Here is a 16,350-nt window from a genome sequence, read left to right as displayed (position 1 = left end):
AGTTCGCCAAGTAAATAAAATATGAAAGGGTATTGTAGGCAGAATTAAGAGCCCAGAAGAATGACTTAGTGGGTGTATGACAAACAGTTCCATGTGGCTAAATTGAGGAGTACAAGGTGGAAAGCAAAGAGAGCTAAGCCTGAAGAAGTAAGAAAGAGCCAAATCATGAAAAGCCTTTTAAGCTACACAAAAGAGTTCAGTCACTACTCTGTAAATGATAGGGAGCCATTGAAACAGGGAAGCTACCGGATTAGGTTTGTCTTTCAGAAGGCTACGTCTAATGGCAGTATGGAGAATCAGTGGGAAGTTTGGAGATTAGTAAGCAGAAAGAACATAAGTCAGTCTCTAAATTGCCCATCATTCTAGCTGTATTAATATAAAATTATAATTAATATGTACATAGTATAAAAATATGAACATTAACTTTTTGATTTATTATTGTATTTATTGTCCAGATATTCATTGAATACCTGATCTACATAAGTTACTCTACCAGGTGCTCTACTTCAGTAATTCACAAAATTCACTGTGCAGTAGAATCACTGGGAGAAGTTTAACACATAGGAATCCCTGGGACTCAATCTAGATTTCTTGAATTTGAACCTTCAAGGATAGGTCTCAGGATTCTGTGTTTAAAATTGCTTTTAGTGAGTCTGAATTTGGGCACTGCTGTTTTAGCAGCTACATAAATTAATTATGCTTAAATATCATGGATTATGAGAGCTTATAGACTAGTGAGGTTGTTAAGTCGTATACATAAATAACCAGAAATCAAGTGCAAAGCTGTATCGATAGCATACCAAGAAAATCTCAGTGAAATGCATTACCACAGGACTTGCATGTAGGTGTAGATTCTAGGGTTTAGGAAGAAGGCAATAGCATTTAACAAGCCAGAAGGCAGGAAAGGATGAGAAATATTCAGAGAATATGTAGAGTATATCCAGTTATATGGGTATTATGTAGCTTAAAAATAGACATTTGCTACATATTTCTCAGCTTCACTTAAATTTAAGGTTTTCATTAGTTTCTATCTTTGATCAAAATCAGAAAAGTAGTAAAGGGAAATTTAACTGTCTCTGCTATGACCCTTATTTCCTTTTAGGTTTTTACCATGCAGTTTCTAAAAGAACAAAAAGACATGCTTTTTTTCCCACTTTTGTTTTTAACAGGATATTTGTCAAATGCAAAAGATATCTACAAAAGCATTTTAGGCTCCTATTTGGATGACATTTGGCGACAACTGGAGATTGTACAGTTTATTAGGGAAAAAAAGCCTGAAACCAGCTACAAGATACAAGAATTGCAATGTCAGATACTAAATTGGATGCAAAGTGGACAGCAAATTAAGGTAAGTACTGAAATAAAGCAGATAACGGCAATCAGCTTATATAAGAATTGGATGTAAGATAAATTTTTGCATTTAATTTGAAATTATGAAATAGTATAGTATATACTGTTTGGTCCCTTGACAGTTTTCTCCTTGAGTAAGTTAACAGGACAGAATCAGACCCAGAGAAAGGATCATTGGCATCATTATTTATATGTCTTGAATTTTTTTAATACTTTAATTTTTATTATACATAGTTTTCTGTGGATTAATCCTTTAAATCTCAAAAATTTTGTTTTCTACTTGTAAGTTCATGAACACATACCAACAATAGAACTACAATAATTAATTTTTAGATATTGAGCCAGAATCTCATCTTATATAATTCTAAAAAAAAAGCACTTGTTTATTTCTTGGATTATGTTGGAAATTTTTTGCCCACTCTACATCAAGCATTGAACAAAGTTTGCATAAGTAAAGATTTAAGAGAAAATACTTTAAAAAATATTTTCAAGCAGAAAAGCATCTCAAAATCTTTACACTAAATCTGGAAACAAATTTGGCCTTTTTCTTCGTTTTCCTCTGTCCCTGCTGGGGATATTCTTATCCCCAACTCTATGGTTACTTGGGTAACTTGCCTGTCATTAAAACAAATTAAATCAATCAGTAAGAAATTTAAAATTGGGGAGGGATGTCAGCATCATGGCAGGAAGAGATGCTCTCTCGGCTCTCCCCTTCAATCTGCAACCAGGAAAACATCCACAACTCAACAAAGGGGCCTTTGCCTAACACCAGGATACTGGAGAGTTCCACCCATCTGTACCTGTAAAGATAGGTGGAATGGAACCCATAGAAGAGGCAGAACTGGAGGATCAGCATAGGCAGTGCCTGCAATTTTGGACCCTGGGCTGTAGCAGCTGAACCCCAGTCCAGAGAACCCAGTAGCAGCGAGGGCGGCATCCCACATGACCCCAGCCTCCCACTTGCACTGGTACCCACAGCCACAGATAGCTGGAGCAGCCGTGGCATGAGGCCTGTGACCCTGTCCCTCCAGCTCAGAGCCACCCACAGCTCTGGCGCCCCACCCTCCATCAGCAGTGGGTGAGCCCAGAAACCCAAGAGCACCAGAAAAGGAACGGCACACATGACCCCAGTTCCTCCTCCCGGCCTTCCTGCTCCTCCTGCAGTGGCAGAGCCTGTGACTCAGGGATCCCAAATGAGGCCACCATCCTAGTACTCAGGCAGTGACATCAATAACACCAGAAACAGCAAGGCACCAACAACCCCAGAGGCACAAGCAGTGACAACAAATGCTTTGGGTGACCCCTCTGATGTAGACACGGAGGGTAGAAAGTGCCAATACCCAAACACAACCAGAGGCAGCGCAGGTAAGAGAAAACAATGTGCTATAGTGCCACCTACTGGAAAATAAGAGAAAGGCTTCTATTTACAATGGAGAAAAGACAGCCTCTTCAGTAAGTGGTGCTGGGAAAACTGGACAGCTATATGCTAAAGAATGAAACTAGAACATTTCCTAACACCATACACAAAAATAAATTCAAAATGGATTAAAGACCTAAATGTAAGGCCGGATACTGTAAAACTCTTAGAGGAAAACATAGGCAGAACACTCTTTGACATAAATCTCAGCAAGATCTTTTTTGATCCACCTCCTAGACTAATGAAAATAAAAACAAAAATAAACAAATGGGATCTAATTAAACTTAAAAGCTTTTACACAGCAAAGGAAACCATAAACAAAACAAAAAGACAACCCTTAAAATGGGAGAAAATATTTGCAAATGAAGCAGCCGACAAGAGATTAATCTCCAAAATATACAAATAGCTCATGCAACTCAATATCAAAAAAACAAACAACCCAATCAAAAAATGAGCAGAAGATATAAATAGACATTTCTCCGAAGAAGACATACAGATGACCAAAAAGCACATGAAAAGATGTTCAACATCACTAATTAGGGACTTCCCTGGTAGTCCAGTGGTAAAGAATCCACCTTACAATGCAAGGGACACAGGTTCAAAGCCTGGTCAGGGAACTAAGATCCCACATGCCGCGGGGCAGCTAAGCCCGCGTGCCACAACTACTGAGCTCACACGACTCAACTAGAGAGCCTGCAGGCCCCAAATTACAGACCCCACGCACTCTGGAACCCGTGCGCCACAACTAGAGAAGAGAAAACTAGCGAGAAGCCCATGCGCTGCAACAAAGAGCCCGAAGTGCTGCAACTAAGACCCAATGCAGCCAAAAATAAATTAAATAAATAAATAATAAATAAGTCTTTAAAAAATTCACTAATTATTAGAGAAATGCAGATCAAAACTACAATGAGGTATCACCTCACACGGGTCAGAATGGCCATGATCAAAAAGATCTACAGGGCTTCCCTGGTGGCGCAGTGGTTGAGAGTCCACCTGCCGATGCAGGGGACATGGGTTCGTGCCCCGGTCCGGGAAGATCCCACATGCCGTGGAGTGGCTAGGCCCGTGAGCCATGGCCGCTGAGCCTGTGCGTCCAGAGCCTGTGCTCCGCAAAGGGAGAGGCCACAACAGTGAGAGGCCCGCGTACCGCCAAAAAAAAAAAAAAAAAAAGATCTACAAACAGTAAATGCTGGAGAGGGTGTGGAGAAAAGGGAACCCTCCTACACTGTTGGTGGGAATGTAAAGGGGTACAGCCAGTATGGAGAACAGTATGGAGGTTCCTTAAAAAACTAAAAATAGAACTACCATACGACCCAGCAATCCCACTCCTGGGCATATACCCAGAGAAAACCATAATTCGAAAAGATACATGCACCCCAGTGTTCATTGCAACGCTATTTACAGTAGCCAGGACATGGAAGCAATCTAAATGTCCATCAACAGAGGAATAGATAAAGGAGATGTGGCACATATATACAATGGAATATTACTCAGCCATAAAAAAGAACAAAATAATGCCATTTGCAGCAACATGGATGGACCTAGAGATTGTCGTTCTGAGTGAAGTAAGTCAAACACAGAAAGACAAATATATGATACCACTTATATGTGGAATCTAAAAAAATGGTATAAATGAACTTAGTTACAAAACAGAAATAGAGTCACAGATGTAGAAAACAAACATGGTTAACAGGGGTTAAGGGAGGAGGGATAAATTGGAAGATTGGGATTGACATATACTCACTACTATATATAAAATAGGCAACTAATAATAACCTACTGTATAGCACAGGGAACTCTACTCAATATGTTGTGATGGCCTATACGGGAAAAGAATCTAAAAAAAGAATGGATATATGTATATGTATAACTGATTCACTTTGCTGTATAACTGAAGCTAATACAACATTGTAAATCAAGTATACCTCAATGAAAATTTAAAAAAGAAAGAAAGGAATAGAAAAGATGGTTTGGAATTTGGAGCATGGCCAGGCCAGGAGTGCAATTTCTCTGGAATCCTCTGCCCCAGTCCCAGAGGATGCATTAGGTTTAATGCAGAAAAATGACTGACAAATTACTAGGTCACTGAGTGTGAAATTTATATTTTTTGCTTCTTGCTTTCACCCATCCAATAATTGTATCGACCTAAACAGTAAAGATATTGCTATTGTCTTCTTTATTGCAGCACCTCTGAAAAGGGAACTGCTGTGTCTCAGTAGATTTTTTTTGCTGGATAAATCTTCCTTGTGATAAATAAATCTCCTAACAGGGTCTTATGTTTTTTTAGAAAAAGAGAACGGCTTCTAGTTTATAACTTGTTGGTTCATTAAAATCAAGTAGAAAAAATTATTTTTACCTAAAGAAGAAAGGTGTTTGCTACTTCAGATGTGTCAGCTGAGGAACTACTTATCCGGCACCATGAAGAACCACAGCAACACTGTATCACAAAAACAAAATGACAATTCATCAGAAATCAAACTTAAAGTCATGGAATATTGCAATCTAACTGATAGAGAATTCAAAATAGCTGTCATGAAGAAACAACAAGCTACAAGAAAACTCAGAAAGGCAGTTCAATGAGCTCAGGAGTAAAATTAATGAACAGAAGGAATACTTTACCAAAGAGACTGAAACTAAAAAAGAACCAAACAGAAATTCTGAAGCTGAAGAGCTCAATAAATGAGATTGAGAATTCATTAGAAAGCACTGGAAACAGAGAAGACCATATGGAAGAAAGAATTATTGAGCTCAAATTCAGAAATCTAGAGATGGTACAGCTAGAAGAGGAAAAGGAATTAAGATATAAAAAAGGGGGAAATTTTATGAGCGTTATCTGACTCTTTTAGGAAGGGCAACATTAGGGTAATGGTTATCCCAGAAGAAGAAGAAACAGAGAAGGTAGCAGAGAGTTTATTTAAAGAAATAACAGCTGAGGACTTCGCAAACCTGGGGGAGGAACTGGATATACAAGTCTATGAAGCTACAAGAATACCTAATCGCCTCAATGCAAAAAGATCTTCTCCAAGACACTGTCAAAAGTCAATGAAAGGGCTTCCCTGGTGGCGCAGTGGTTGAGAGTCCGCCTGCCGATGCAGGGGACGCAGGTTCGTGCCCCGGTCCAGGAAGATCCCACATGCCGCGGAGCAGCTAGGCCCATGAGCCATGGCCGCTGAGCCTGCGCGTCTGGAGCCTGTGCTCCGTAATGGAAGAGGCCACAGCAGTGAGAGACCTGCATACCGGAAAAAAATAAAAAGTCAATGAAAAAGAATTTTAAATGCAGTCAGTGAAAAAAGGATGCAACCTACAAAGGAATCCCTATTAGCAGATCAGCAGATTTCTCAGCAGAAGCTCAACAGGCCAGGAGGGAGTGGAATGACATTCTCAAAATACTGAAAGATAAAAACTGTCATCCAAGAATACTCTATCCAACAAAGTTATCATTCAGATACGAAGGAGAAATAAGGGCTTTCCCAGACAAACAAAAGCTGAGGGATTTTTATCAACACTAGACCTGCCTTATAAGAAATGTTGAAAGGAGCTCTGCTGCCAGAAAAAAAAGGCAAAAGTACACAAAACTTTAAGGTGATAAATAGATGAACAGAATCAGAAAATTGCAACTCTGTATCAGAATCGGTTTTTAAATACTTTATTACAACATAAAGGTTAAAGGGAGAAATATCAGGAAAAAAACAATAGCCACTTCAATTTGGTAACAAATGTAATATAAAAAGGAATAATTTGAGACAAGAAAAACATAAAAGGGGAAGAGGAAAAGAAGGGAACCCATATAGGCAAATGAAGATAAGATACTATCAGCAGAAATAGGACTATTTTATCTATGATACATTTCACACAAACCTCTTGGTAACCACCAAGCATAAATCTAAAACAGAGACACAAAACATAAAAAAAAGAGGAAACTGAGAAAAACATCATAGAAAACTACCAAACCAAAATGGCAGACAGAAACACAGGAAAAGGAAACAATGGAGATATAGAACAACCAGAAAACAAAATATAGAATGGCAGTACTCATCTATCAATAATCACCCTAAGTGTAAATGGATTGGATTCACCAATCAAAAGACACAAAGTGACTGGATGGATTAAAAAACAAGAGCCAAGTATATGCTGCCTCTGGGAGACTCGCTTCAGCTCTAAAGACAAACATAGGCTCAAAGTGAAGTGATAGAAGATGATACTCCAAACAAACGACAGCCAAAAGAAAGCAGATGTAGCCGTACTCATATCAGACAAAATACACGTTAAGCTAAAAAAAGGTAACAAGGGACAAGGAAGGACATTATATTCTGATAAAGGGGATAATTCATCAAAAAGACATAATAGTAAAACAAACAACAAAAAAAGACATAATAGTAATATCTATGCACCTAACATAGGAGCACCAAAATATATAAAGCAATTATTAACAGACCTAAAGGGAGAAATTGGTGCAACACAATAATAGGAGGTGACTTTAACACCCCAATTACATTAATAGATAGATCATCCAGACAGAAAGTCAACAAGGAAACAGTGGTCTTAAATGAAACATTAAACCGGATGGATTTGATAGATTGGTATAGGACATTCCATCCAACTGCAACAAAATACACATTCTTCTCAAGCACACATGGAACTTTCTCAGGGGTAAACCGTATGTTGGGACACAAAACAAGTCTCAATAAATTTAAGAAGATTGAAATCATATCAAGCATCTTTTCCGACCACAACACTATGAGACTATAAGAAGATAGCTGAAAATATCACAGATATGTGGAGACTGAACAACATGCTACTGAGCAACTATTGGGTCAATGAAGAAATCAAAGGAGAATTTTTAAAATACCTTAAGACAAATGAAAATGAAAATACAACATACCAAAATCTATGGGATGCAGCAAAAGCAGTACTAAGAGGGAAGTTTATATCAATACAAGCCTATCTCAAGAAACAAGAAAGTCTCAAATAAATCATCTAACCTTACACCTAAAGGAACTAGAAAAAAAACAAATGAAGCCCAAAGTCAGTAGAAGGAAGGAAATAATAAAGATCAGAGCAAAAATAAATAAAATAGAGACTAAAAAGACAATAGAAGAGATCAGCGAAACTAAGAGTTGGCTCTTTGAAAAGGTAAATAAAAATGACAAACCTTTAACCAGACTCACTAAGAAAAAAAAAGAGAAGGCTCTGATAAATAAAATTAGAAAATAAAGGAGAAAAATAACAATGGATACCACAAAAATACAAAGATTGTAAGAGAATATTCTGAATAGTTAGTAACCAACAAAGTGGACAACCTAGAAGAAATGAAGAAATTCTTAGAATCATGTAACCTTCCAAGACTGAATTATGAAGAAATGGAAAAATTAATAGACCAGTTTCTAGTAAAGAGATTAAAACAGTGATGAAAAAAAAACCTCCTAAAAAACAAAAGCCCAGAATCAGATGGCTTCACAAGTGAATTCTACCGAACATTCAAAGAAGAATTAATATCCATCCTTCTCAAACTCTTCCAAAATATTGAAGAGGAGGGAACACTTTCTAACTCATTTTACAAGGCCAGCATTACCCTGATACCAAGTCCAGACAAAAACAATACAAAAAATATACATTACTGACCAATATCTCTGATGAATATAGATGCAAAAATCCTGAACAAAATATTAGCAAACCAAATACAATACATTAAAACGTTCATATAGCATTATCAAGTAGGATTTATTCCTGGGATGCAAAGATGGTTCAATATTCTCAAACCAGTGTGATACATCTTAGCAAAATGAAAGATAAAAAACATATGGTCATCTCAATAGATGCAGAAAAAGCATTTGACTAGATGCAACACCTATTTATGATTAAAAAAAAAAACTCTCAATGAAATGGGTGTAGAAGGAGTGTATCTCAGCATGATAGAGGCCATATATGACAAACCCACAGCTAACATCATACTCAATGGTGAAAAGCTGAAAACTGTCCCTCTAAAATCAGGAACAAGACAAGGATGCCCACTCTCACCACTATTATTCAATATAGTATTAGAAATTATAGCCAGAGCAATTAGGTAGAAAAAGAAATAAAATGCATCCAAATTGGAAAGGAAAAAGTAAAACTGTCACTGTTGCAGGTGACATGATTTTACGTGTAGAAAACCCTAAAGACTCCACCAAAAAACTATGAGAAATAACAAAACAAATACAGTAAAGTTGCAGGGTACAAAATCAACATATAAAAATCTATTGTGGGCTTCCCTGGTGGCACAGTGGTTGAGAGTCCACCTGCCGATGCAGGGGACATGGGTTCGTGCCCCGGTCTGGGAAGATCCCACATGCCGCAGAGCGGCTAGGCCTGTGAGCCATGGCCGCTGAGCCTGCGCGTCCAGAGCCTGTGCTTCGCAACGGGAGAGGCCACAAAAGTGAGAGGCCCGCGTAGCGCAAAAAAAAAAAAAAAAATCTATTGCATTTCTATATGCTAAAAATGAGCTAGCAGAAAGAGAAATTAAGAAGACAATCCCATTTACAATCACAACAAAAAGAACAAAAAATACCTAGGAATAAATTTAACCAAGGAGGTAAAAGACCTGTACACTGAAAAGTATAAGATATTGTTGAAGGAAATTAAAGATGCAAATAAATGGAAAGATATTCCATGCCCATGGATTGGAAGAATTAACATTGTTGAAATGTCCATATTACCTAAAACAATCTACATATTCAATGCAATCCCTATCAAAATCCCAAGGACATTTTTCCACAGAAATAGAACAAAAAATCCTAAAATTTATATGGAACCACAAAAGACCATAACTAGTCAAAGCAATCCTGAGAAAAAAGAACAAAGCTGGAGGCACCACAGTCCCTGATTTCAAACTACATTACAAAGCTATAGTAATCAAAAGAGCATGGTATTGGCAGAAAAACAGATACATAGATCAGTGGAACAGAATTGAGAGCCCAGAAATAAACCCACACATATATGGACAATTAATTTACAACAAAGGAACAAAGAAGAAACAATAGAGAAAGGATAGTCTCTTCAGTAAATGGTGTTGGGAAAACTGGACAGCCACATACAAAAAAAAAAGTAGACCACTGTCTCACACCATACACAAAAATCAACTCAAAATGGATTAAGGATTGGAATGTAAGTCCTGAAACGATAAAACATAGGCAGTACACTCTGACATCAGTCTGAGCAATATCTTTCTGGTTATGTCTCCTCAGGCAAGGGAAACAAAAGCAAAAATAAACAAATGGGACTACATCAAACTAAAAAGCTTCTGCACAGCAAAGAAAATCATCATCAAAATGAAGAGACAGCTTATTGAATAGGAGAAAATATTTGCAAATTACTATATTCAATAAGGTGTTAATATCCAAAATATATAAAGAACTCATACTACTCAACAACAACTACAAAAAAATTTAAAAATGGGCAGAGGAGCTTCATAGACATTTTCCCAAAAAAGACATACAGATGGCCAGTAGGCACATGAAGAGATGTTCAACATCACTAATTGTTAGGGAAATGCAAATCAAAACCACAATGAGATATCACATCACACCTATCATAATGGCTATTATCAAAAAGGCAAGAAATAATAAATATTGGTGAGGATTTGGAGAAAAGGGAACCCTCATACACTGTTGGTGAGAACATAAGTTGGTGCAGCCACTATGGAAAACAGTATAGAGATGCCTCAAAAAATTAAGAATGGAACTCCCATATGAACCATCTACCCCACTTCCGGGTATTTGACCGAAGAATACAAAAACACTAGTTTGAAAAGATACACCCTTATGTTCATGCAGCATTATTTACAATAGCCAAGATACGGAAACAACCTATGGTTGATTTGTTATCTCCACCCTGCACGCCCCCAAAACTGTAATGGTAAGTAGGAAAGTATAGCAGCAAATCGTTGGTTTTCTCCAGCAATTCAAACCTGCCTGGGTTAAATTTAACACTTACAGTACAGGCAGAGACAACTTATATATAGTCACCTATATTGGAATTCTTGAGGAATACTAAGAATGCCCTACTCCAAAATACTTTCCTCATTAATATTTGATCTTACCAGAATTTATTCCTTTGTGTTCAAGCACTGATATCTTTTGCAACACAAATATTTACTTTGCCACCTTATTGTCGTTAGTTTCATGTAACCAATTAAGTTTGTTATTTTTGTCACTGTAGCAAAAGAATATGAAAAAGAATAATCATTCAGATATACATGTATATGAAATTCTTATTTTTGAACAGGTGCTGATTATAATAAGAATGGATTCAGATGGTGAAAAACATTTACTCATTAAAATCCTTAACGAAATAGAAGGTAGGGAGTTTTAAATTATGCTTCATTTGATAACAAATGCTTGAATATATAAAAATGTACTGATCTAACCAAGTTTTTAATTAAGATATGATTAACACACCATAAAATTCATACTTTAAAAATATATAATTCAGTGGGATCTAATCAGTTTTTAAATCAATGTGGACTATATTAGTCTGCAATATAAATATACTACAATGTACTTACATGTACATTATCATTACTGTTAATTATTATTACCAATTGACACCTTTTATTGTCTACTAATCGCTAATATTATGGACTACTTACAACTCAATGAATAGGTTTTATTAAGTCAGTTTTTACAAATGAAGAAACTAAAATTCATAAAAGTGATGTATCACGCCAAAATCACAGGTAGTAAGTGAGGGAATCAGGATTTGAACCTAAGTCTTTCTTGTTCCAGGGTCATTTTTCAACTCTTCTACCCACTACTGCCCCCTCTGCCAACCCTTTCCACCTTGTGCTGTGGAACCCATTGCTAAGATGTAAACTTTTCTCCTTCTTCATCCCCTTGTCTTAAGTGAAACCCAACTTTCCCTAGATGATAATGCTTCCCCTGTATCCCTTTCATATAGAAGCTGATAATTTTCTCTCTCTATGTATAAGGATGAGAAGGCCATTTCTTGCTTTCCATTATCCTTTCCAAAACTTTATTCCTCTGTCCTTTGAGGCTATGCCATATTGCCATGTCATTCTCTACTACCCCACAATCATCCATGGACAGTTTTGCACCTGATTCATGGTACTCTCTTTATTCCTGGTCCTGCCATTATCCTAGGTGTCTTTAATGTGAATGATTCATTCAATACCCTGACCTTTTAGTTTCGTTGGCCTTCACAACAAATATGATATTCACTCCTTCACTTTGCTATCGACCTTGTGATAATACAGAACTGTCCTGCCTCTAAACTTTAAACTCTGATACATTGTTCTCTGTCTACAGCTACCTCTAGCTCTTTGATGATCTTCAGCATTCTAGAGATTTATAAATTGTCAACTCCTTTTTTCATTTTTTTCTCCTTCCAGAATTGGGGATGGCCATCACTTTAATCAGTCTTGTTCTTCTATTGTATTGATACCTTCCATTTAAACTTCAGCCCTCAATCAATCAAGATTTAATCTCTCTATTCCTACACCTGAGCTGCTGGGCATTACTGGAGAAAATCAGATAGATTGGTACCACTACAAAATCAGGTTCTCTGAACTTATAAGGACTTTTAATAATTCTTAACAATCTTTCTATATGTTCTTAGTTCCCATTCCTATCATACTAATGGCTGTACCATAAACCCGTACCATGCCACTCGTCCCCTCATTTTGAGAAGGGAATTATGCTTTCTAACGTCCTTTAGTCCAGTAATAATCCTCCTCAGTTTCATCTTCCCCACCATCTACAAACTTATATTTATTTCTTCTATTGTTTTATCTTTCCTCCTTTCTCTACAGAGGAGGTGAATCTCCACCCTTTGAGAACCAATCTATCCCTTGTGCTGTGGATCCCATCTCTTCATGCAGTCGCAAACACTTTATTCCATCAGTTATTTCCCAGCCAGCCTTCTTCTCTAATGACTCTTTCTCTAAATCTTTAAGCCTTCCAGTCTTAAAAATAAAATAAAATACCACCCTCAACCTGTGTCAACCTTTATTTATTCTCTTCCCTCTATGAACTGCATCTTTTGTCATCTCCCAAAATATTTCTTTGCTCTAACCCTACCAAACTATTTATCTTGCTGTCTCCTATCTCCATGCCTTTACTCTTCCTGTTCCTGCTATCATAATGCTCTTCTCTCTTCTTTAGGAAGCTAACTCCTACATATCCTTTAAAAATTAGTTAAAACATTTGTTTAGGAAACCTTGATTTAAATACTTTCCCTCTCTACTCTCAGGGTATTATGTACATCCTTCTAAGACACTTCTTACCATCCTGGGCTATAATAACTGATTATCTTGTCTGTTTTCCTCACTAAAATTTCAGCTTCTGGAAGGTAATGACCATGCCCTGATTTGTATCTCCAGCACCCACAAAAATGCCTGGAACATGGAAGGCACCTCATAAAGATTTATTGAATAAATGAATAAGCTAATGAATACCTCCCTATATACCCTACTTAGACTAAGACTAGTGAGAAAGATTTAACTGAAATACATGCAAGTATTGTGACGAATATCTGCTACTCTGTGAAGTTAGTAAACTATTAAAACATATCAATAGTAATGTGAGAATGGAAAGCTCTTTTAAGCAGAGCCTTATACGGTGCTATTTCTTGACAATGTTATCATGTGCTAGAGTCCAAATTTTCAAGCTTGGATCTTATTATTTCATTCAGTTTTCCAGTCCTGGGAAGATAAATTCATATTTACCAAATCACAAGATCCTTACTAGTGCCAAAATGCTAGAGCAATACTTAACAATTGAGGAGCTGAAGCTGCCACAGTTGTCTAGACAATCAGGGTAATTGGAAACTTTTTTTTTTAATTGGGGTATAGTTGCAATGTTGTGTTAGTTTCTGCTGTATTGCAAAGTGAATCAGCTATATGTATACATATATCCTCTTTTTTTTGGATTTCCTTCCCATTTAGGTCACCAAAGAGCACTGAGTAGAGTTCCCTGTGCTATACAGCAGGTTCTCATTAGTTATCTATTTTATACATAGTAGTGTATATTGCGCTGACCAATGTTAGCATTATAAAACAAAGGGGGATATATGTATATGTATAACTGATTGCTGTACACCTGAAACTAACACAACATTGTAAATCAGCTATACTCCAATAAAAATTCTAAAAAATAAATTTTAAAATATTAATAAGACAAAGGGATTTGGATAACCAAAGGAATATTTTTGTGAAGAAGCTGAGGAAATATTCCTGCCCCACAGAAAAGAATACTTAAACCTACTTAATGAGACACATTTTCCTTTGATGTCACGTAAGATATAGTGGCAAATTATTGCTGTATATATATCGGTTCTTATGTAGGCTTCATGCCGAACATTCCTATTTCTCCTGACGTTTGGGATTATATCATTACTACTCTTATTGTTTTGTTTCAACAAGGTCTGCTGACACAAAAATATTGACTCTATATACTGAAAAATGTTTTTACTCTGTTTGTAACTGGCAACTATCCTCTGTATCTAGAAGCTAGGCCTTTTCTTTCTGTCTAGTGTTAGAAAATAAAGATGTGGTTCCATCGTTCCACGTGTTTGAAAGATCCTAGTAATGTGCTCAGCAAGTAATCTGCTTTGGGATCAAAGCTAGTACAAACCACTTAAGGAGATTAGGTTTTAAATAATATGACCTCATAAATTATAAAAGAGAAATACTACTAACTCCGTTCTTATCATCACCAAAACTACTGTCATATCAAGTAAACATGAAATTATTAAACATTACTCTGCCATTATTACATCACACTTTTGGGAACTCTACAGTTGACAAAAGTTCACTAATAGAGTATAGAATTTATTTTTACTAGAATTAGCTACTCTTAAATCAATTATGTGTACCAAAAACAAACTGTATATGTGGGTATAATAAAACTGTTAAGTTTATTATATTTGGTTTAAAATATAACATAAATAATATAAGTAATTTAAATTATAATTGAGAAGCAGGAGTGAATCTATGAAACAGGTAGTGTCCAGGAAGTCTTCTTTTTCTTATACAGCAAGGAGAAAGGAAAAAAAAATTCCTACTGCACTGAAATATAGTCTCTTGCTCTTTAGTTATGTACTTAAATTTTTGGCTAGAAAAAAGGTAAAATCTACCGTAATTTTTAGCAAAATAAAATGAACTGCACAGAATTGGTGAGTATTTAGTTATTTTAACATTAAGTTTTTGATCTCTTTTATTATTTTACATAATAAATTCAGAATTTCCAGGCTTATATACACACAACATACATACACACCAGAAACAGTGCCCATGGCTCAAACTTTCTGATTCCCTAGACTTAGAAAAATAATCCTTGTTCACAGATCTTTAATTCATTTCTATGGTAGTGAAATATATGACACACCTAAAAATATATATGAACAAAATATTGAAAAAAACTTTTTGTATTACTCTTTTTTCCAACAGGTTTGACACTGACTGTCTTACATTCGAACAAAAAAGATTTTCTGGAATCCAAAGGTGTTTTAAATGGGTAAAAACATATTTGTTCATCTGTGGGGAGGAGACATACCAGTTCCACGGGAAAAGTGCAGTTTCTCCTAGAACTTAACTTTTTAAAGTTTTTTTTAGCCAATTTTTAAAAATTTATTTATTTACTTGTTTGGCTGCGTCAGGTCTTAGTTGCAGCAATGGGATCTTCGTTGTGACATGCGGGTCTTTTCGTTGAGGCGCGTGGACTTCTCTAGTTGCAGTATGTGAGCACCAGAGCGTACAAGCTCAGTAGTTGCGGTGCACAGCCTTAATTGCCCTGCAGCATGTGGGATCCTAGTTCCCCAATCAGGGATTGAACCGACATCCCCTGCATTGGAAGGCAGATTCTTAACCACTGGACCACCATGGAAGTCCCAAAAAAGGTTTAATAAAACCTGAAATTAATCAGTGTCTCCACTCTCTTCCTGAAAAATGCTTTAACTAAGATTACTGCCTTGTGTATTATGTATTACTGTCGTCCAGAATTTTAGTTCATTCTTTCTTTAATATCTCCAAATTATCATTGTTATTGTCAGTACAAGTAGTACCTATTTAGACTTACACTTGTTTCTTTCTAACCAGTGTTTTTGCTCAGCATTGTCTCTTATATTTTCTTCATTCCTTTTGAGTTTCCTTCTTCTTGTAGTACATCACTTAGAAATTCTTTCAGTGAGAGCCTGCTAATAATAAAGTTAGTGTTGGCTTGTCTAAAAATGTTTTCATTTTGCCTTATTTTGTGTAGAAATTATTTCTAGATAGAAAGCAGCAGTAGAGAATTTTAATTATAGTAAATTCTATGTTATATGAAATTCGAAGATGGGAAAGATAAACTTACGATATTTAAGTACCCACCTTTTTGTTGTTAAATCACTTATGAAGCCCATTGAGGGAAAAAAAGCCATTTCAAAGTCATCAGGAAGGGACTTCCCTGGTGGCACAGTGGTTAAGAATCCGCCTGTCAATGCAGGGGGCAAGGGTTCAAGCCCTGGTCTGGGAAGATCCCACATGCCGCAGAGCAACTAAGCCTGTGCCCCACAACTACTGAGTCTGCGCTCTAGAGCCCGGGTGCCACACC

At 36.5% G+C, this 16,350-nt stretch overlaps 1 protein-coding gene across 1 annotated transcript in view; it reads left to right on the top strand.

Annotated features, from left to right (window-relative positions):
* Positions 1-16,350, top strand: part of SHOC1 (shortage in chiasmata 1) — a 91,393-nt gene that overhangs the window by 54,613 nt on the left and 20,430 nt on the right. Inside the window, exons 17-19 of the mRNA XM_079925835.1 lie at positions 1,170-1,348; positions 11,030-11,102; positions 15,210-15,276. Of these exons, the coding sequence (XP_079781961.1) occupies positions 1,170-1,348; positions 11,030-11,102; positions 15,210-15,276 (319 nt within the window). The remainder of the gene's footprint in view (positions 1-1,169; positions 1,349-11,029; positions 11,103-15,209; positions 15,277-16,350) is intronic.

Source organism: Stenella coeruleoalba (genome assembly GCF_951394435.1).
Source record: "Stenella coeruleoalba genome assembly, chromosome: 7".
Lineage (NCBI taxonomy): Eukaryota > Metazoa > Chordata > Mammalia > Artiodactyla > Delphinidae > Stenella > Stenella coeruleoalba.
The sequence above is the reverse complement of the archived record's forward strand: the minus strand, read 5'-3'. Positions and strand labels throughout refer to the sequence as shown.